Source organism: Rutidosis leptorrhynchoides, chromosome 9, assembly GCF_046630445.1.
Source record: "Rutidosis leptorrhynchoides isolate AG116_Rl617_1_P2 chromosome 9, CSIRO_AGI_Rlap_v1, whole genome shotgun sequence".
In the NCBI taxonomy this organism is placed as follows: domain Eukaryota; kingdom Viridiplantae; phylum Streptophyta; class Magnoliopsida; order Asterales; family Asteraceae; genus Rutidosis; species Rutidosis leptorrhynchoides.
Window position 1 is genome coordinate 57,934,934 of NC_092341.1, and position 5,704 is coordinate 57,940,637.

At 40.0% G+C, this 5,704-nt stretch overlaps 1 protein-coding gene across 1 annotated transcript; it reads right to left on the reverse strand.

Moving 5' to 3' along the window:
• Positions 1 to 379: 379 nt before the first annotated feature.
• Positions 380 to 5,340, reverse strand: LOC139868074 (uncharacterized). The gene is made up of 4 exons (XM_071856412.1): positions 5,230 to 5,340; positions 2,294 to 4,547; positions 696 to 2,026; positions 380 to 640 (listed from the first exon to the last, which is right to left on the reverse strand). Exons 1-4 carry the CDS (start codon positions 5,338 to 5,340, stop codon positions 380 to 382), a joined length of 3,957 nt encoding a protein of 1,318 aa, XP_071712513.1.
• Between the last annotated feature and the right edge of the window lie 364 nt (positions 5,341 to 5,704).

Consider the following 5,704-nt stretch of genomic DNA (forward strand, 5'->3'; position numbering starts at 1 on the left):
CATTAACTAAGTACGGTTCCCCACCTTTTGGATCTTTTATTTCAATTTCCTCATACGGAGTAACCTTGGTAACCACATAGGGACCGTTCCACTTACTTCTCAACTTACCCGCAAATAACTTTAGCCTTGAATTAAACAACCACACACTTCGCCCCACTTCAAACATCCGCCTTACAATTTGTTTATCATGAAACGCTTTCGTCTTCTCTTTGTAAATTTTTGAACTTTCATAAGCATCGCGCCTCAACTCATCCAGCGCCGATAGGTCTAACTTTCTTGCTTTTCCTGCCTCTTCCATGTTCATGTTCACCTGTTTAATAGCCTACTCTGCACGATGCTCAATTTCAACAGGTAAGTTACATGCCTTCCCATAAACAAGTCAATAAGGTGAAGTACCAATAGGGGTTTTATAAGATGTCTGGTAAGCCCAAAGCGCATCGTCTAGTCTTAAAGACCAATCTTTGCGATTAGGATTTACGGTTTTTTCTAAAATCCTTTTTAATTCCCTATTAGATACTTCCACTTGCCCACTTGTTTGGGGATGGTAAGGCGTAGCAATTCGGTGATTTACCCCATAATCCCTTAAAAGTTTAGCAAAATGCGAGTTCTTAAAGTGCGAACCCCTATCACTAATTATGGCCTTAGGTACACCATGACGACAAAAAAATATTTTTCTTAACAAACTTTAGGATAACTTTGTGGTCATTGGTTCGAGTAGCCTCAGCCTCCACCCACTTGGAGACATAATCAACGGCTACTAGTATATACTCAAACCCAAAAGAAGGTGGAAAGGGTCTCATAAAATCTATGCCCCAAACATCAAAGATTTCACAAACCAAAATTGGGTTCATGGGCATTTCATTACGCTTATAGATTCCCCCCATCCTTTGACACCTAGCACAATTTTTTACATACTCACACGCGTCTTTAAAAATAGTAGGCCAAAAGAAACCTGAGTCGAGTACTTTGTACCCGGTTTTCTTGAATCCGTAATGTCCTCCACATGCAAAAGTATGACAATGAGCTAGAATGTCCTTATGTTCATCTTCCACCACACATCTTCTTATGATTTGGTCGGGTCCAATTCGGTAAAGAATCGGGTCCTCCCAAATATAATGCTTAACCTGCGATAAAAAGTAATCCCTCTTGTGCTTGTTCCAATGCTTCGGTATCTTGTTAGTCACCAAATAATTAACGATATGCGCGAACCAAGGTACCTGCACAACACTAAACAAACACTCATCTGGGAAATTTTCCTGGATTGGTTTAGCAGGGTCAAACGGTGGCGGGGGTATCCTAGATAAATGGTCAGCTACCACATTCTCAATACCCTTTTTATACCTTATTTCCAAATCAAACTCTTGTAGCAATAAGATCCACCTTATCAATCTAGGCTTAGACTTTTTCTTATCAAGCAAGTGCCTTAGGGCACTATGGTCCGAAAAGACAACTACCTTAGACCCCCACAAGTATGATCTAAATTTGTCTAAGGCAAACACGACTGCTAATAATTCCTTCTCGGTTGTGGTATAATTTATTTGGGCATCCGAGAACGTTTTACTAGCATAATAGATAACAACCGGTTTCCTATTAACTCTTTGACCCAAAAATGCCCCAGCAGCAAAATCACTAGCGTCGCACATAATTTCAAATGGTTTGGTCCAATCAGGTGATTGCAAAATGGGTGCTTCAGTCAACTTACGCTTAAGGGTGTTAAAGGCCTCCCTACATTGGTCATCAAAGTCAAAATGTGCGTCTTTTAATAACAAATTACACAATGGTTTAGAATTAACGCTAAAATCTTTGATAAACCTACGATAGAATCCTGCATGTCCCAAAAACGATCTTACCCCCTTAACATTGGTTGGTGGAGGTAATGTGGAAATAAGTTGCACTTTTGCCCTATCGACTTCAAATCCCCGTTCCGACACAATGTGTCCCAAAACCACCCCTTCCCTTACCATAAAGTGGCTCTTTTCCCAACTAAGGACAAGGTTAGTCTCGGTACACCTCTTTAAAACTTTTTCTAACATACTCAAACACGACTCAAAAGATTTTCCAAATATTGAAAAATCATCCATGAAAATTTCTAAAGACTCGCCTATTAACTCTGAGAAAATACTCATCATACACCTTTGAAAAGTAGCAGGTGCATTACATAAACCAAAAGGCATTCGTCTAAAGGCATAAGTTCCATAAGGACAAGTAAAGGTCATTTTTTCTTGGTCATTAGGGTGAATAGGTATTTGATTATATCCCGAATACCCATCTAAGAAACAATAAAATTTCTGACCTGACAACTTTTCGATGATTTGATCAAAAAAAGGCAAGGGAAAGTGATCCTTTGAAGTTGCAGCATTCAACTTCCTGTAGTCAATACATACCCGCCAACTCGTCTCGGGACGGGTTGTGATCTTTTCACCTTCCTCCGTTTCCATTACCATTATCCCAGCTTTCTTTGGCACTGTTTGTGTGGGGCTTACCCACTGACTATCTGAAATAGGGAAAATAATCCCTGCATCTAACCACTTGAGAACTTCCTTCTTTACAACTTCCTGCATATTCAGGTTTAACCTGCATTGCGTATCATGAGCAGGTTTAACCTCTGGATCTGTAACTATCCTATGCATACACACTGAGGGACTTATCCCTTTCAAATCAGCTATCGTCCACCCTACAGCAGCCTTGTACTTATGAAGCACTTCCATCAAATCTTTTTCCTGCACACCTGTCAAATCTGAAGCAATAATAACTGGTAAAGTGCCGTCAGTACCTAAAAATGCATACTTCAAATGAGAAGGTAAGGGTTTTAACTCAAGAGTCGGTGGTGACTCTAGTGAAGGTCTCGTATTAGTATCAATGGATTTAGGTAATGGCTCATATTTATGAGTCCATGGTGGCAACCTAGCATCCATTGTACTTGCTACTGCTAGTTCTACTGCCTTGACCTCTTCACACTCAACATCCTCTTCGTCACCTAAGCAAAATATTTCTACTGAGTCGTTGGTTATTAGGTGAGAGGTATGTTTTTCCACTAATTCATCAATCACATCTATCCGATAGCATTTATGGACATCCGGTGTATGAAGAGAATTAAAGATATTAATTCTCATCTTGCGATTTCCAAAAGATATGTCCATAGCACCCGTTCGACAATTAATGTGAGCATTAATGGTGGCCAAAAACGAGCGTCCCAAGATTATAGTGGGTTGGGCATCTCTATTCCTAGGTTCAATGTCCATAACAATAAAATCAACTGGGTAATAGAAATCTTCCACCTTTACTATCACATCTTCTAATATCCCCCTAGGCATTTTGATTGACTGGTCCGCTAGTTGAATAATTATGTTGGTTCTTTTCATTAAACCCAATTCAAATCGGTCAACTAGACAAAAAGGTAAAATATTAATGCTAGCTCCTAGGTCCAATAACGCCTTTTTCACATTCACGTTTCCTACAGTCACAGCTATCAACGGGGTCCCTGGGTCCTTAAACTTAGGTGGAAGTATACCCGAAACAACTGCACTTAGGTGCTCGGTTAGCTCCACCTTTTTGGGTAAAGTCGCCCTTTGCTTCCTCTTTTGAGTGCAAAGGTCCTTTAAAAATTTAGCATAAGACGGGACTTGCCTAATAGCATCGAGGAGGGGTAAATTTATCTTAACCTGTTTAAACGTTTCCCACATGTCCTCTGGTTGTGGTCCCTTTTTCCCATAAGGGAATTGGTTTGGGGACTCTAAAGCCTTGGGAAATGGGACAGTTTTTGATTCCGTCTCCGCTTTCCCAGTCTCATTAACGATTGGTTCGGTCTTTTTCACCCCCTCCCCAGGGTTATCATTTTCACTTTCCTCTTCCTCATCAAGAACAATAGGAGACTTACTTGACTCTTGTTGTACTACCTCTTTTTCACCAACCTTATTGTCATACTTCTTTCTGCTTCTCAAGGCACCTACCATGTTAACGCTATGCCCTTTTCCTTGATCTTTATGATTTGGATTTAGAACCGTGTAGCTTGGAATTGTACCTGGTTCCCTATTTCCCTTACTTTTTGCTACATTACCGATCACCTTAGCCAATGCACCAATCGACTTATTTTGCACTTCTATCATTTTTCGCATTTCGGAGATGAACGCATCCATCTTAGCATCCGAGCTAGATGGTTGATTGGTTGAAGTACTGTTTTGATTTTGGTTTGGGTTTTGGCCTTGGTTTTGGTAATTGTTTTGGTTTTGGTTTCGGTTGTTTGGATAAGGATTTTGATAGTTTCTTTGGTAGTTTCCTTGGTTCTGAAAGTTACCCTGGTTTTGAAAGTTGTTTTGTGGTCTAAGTTGGTTCCCTTGGTTAGCATTCAGAGCGTTGTTATTGCTCCAACTGAAATTAGGATAATTTCTCCAACCCGAATTATACGTGTTGGCGTATGGATCATATCTCCGTCCCTGAACCTCGTTAACTTGTTCTTCCACTATGTGCTGATTTACCGGTGGAATCCCATTTCTACATCCATATGAAAAGTGAGAAGGATCTCCACAAAACTCACATACTTCCTGAACCTACGAAACATTACAAGCAAGACCCTGGTTTGGGTTGTTAAATATAAGCATTTTCAAATCATCAAATTCCTGCTCTAAGTTCCTAGATGAACCACCCGAATTGGAAACATGATTCACTCGGGAGGTACTAGGTTGTTTACGATCAAACGAAGCTTGGGTTTTTGAACCCTTGCTTAACTGTTCGAAGAACGTCCATTCATCATCACTAGACCGAGTTAAGAATGCCCCACCACTAGCCGCTAAAAGAAACTGCCTGTTTTGGGAATCTAAACTATCATAGAAAACTTTAACCAATTTCCACTTGGGTATCTCATGGTGTGGACATGCCCTAAGTAACTCCTTCAGACGTTCATACGCTTCATGAAATAATTCACCCGGTAATTTTTTAAAAGATTTTATTTGCGTAAACATGTCTGAAGTTTTACTTATGGGGTAAAATTCTTCTAAAAATCATTTTTTCATTTCTGCCCAAGTATTAATACTCCGGGCGGGCAAGGAGAAACCATCTTTTTGCCTTATCCTTAAGTGAATAAGGAAATAATCGAAGACGTACCTCATCATCAGTGAAACCGTTTACCTGATTAGTAGCACATATCCCATTAAATTCAGTGATGTGTTCATATGGCTCCTCATTAGCCATACCTCGGTAGGTTGGCAAAATCAAAATGAGTTGAGGTCGGACCTCAAATCGTCGGTTGTTTCCTCCTGCCGGTGTAGGATAAACAATAGGTGAATGATCCTCAAAATCACCCGGTTGGTAGTAGGTGTCTACTCCTCTTGGTCGTTCGGTCATCTCGTCTTGTTGATCAAAAACTTCCTCTTCAGTGTTAGACTCTGATTTAGGAGAGTTCGATGGAACAATCGGATGTGTCTCTAACTGTGGTTGCGTGGATGCTGAAGCCACTGTCGAACCCTTTAAGATTCTTGTAGCTTTTCGATTAGCTTTTGCAGATTTCTCGATTTTCGGGTCTAAAGGCTTAAGATTTTGATCTCTCGAACTCCGAGTTTGCATACACTAACCTGCACTTCCACAAAAACAAGAACACCGAGCGTAAAACTGACAAAAATAAAAAAATAAACAAAACACTATTTTTGGATTTTATGGGTTTTATAATTTTTATGGTTTTTCTGATTAACACAAAAGCAATAAAATAAGA

Excerpts from the sequence above, each read along its gene's own strand:
- LOC139868074 (XM_071856412.1), bottom strand. The coding sequence starts at position 5,340 with ATGACCGAACGACCAAGAGGAGTAGACACCTACTACCAACCGGGTGAT. Across the intron at positions 2,027-2,293 it reads AATCATCGAAAAGTTGTCAG|AAAAAGTTTTAAAGAGGTGT; the intron begins GTCAGAAATTTT and ends TGAGTATGTTAG. Across the intron at positions 641-695 it reads CTCGAACCAATGACCACAAA|GCCATAATTAGTGATAGGGG; the intron begins GTTATCCTAAAG and ends GGTGTACCTAAG.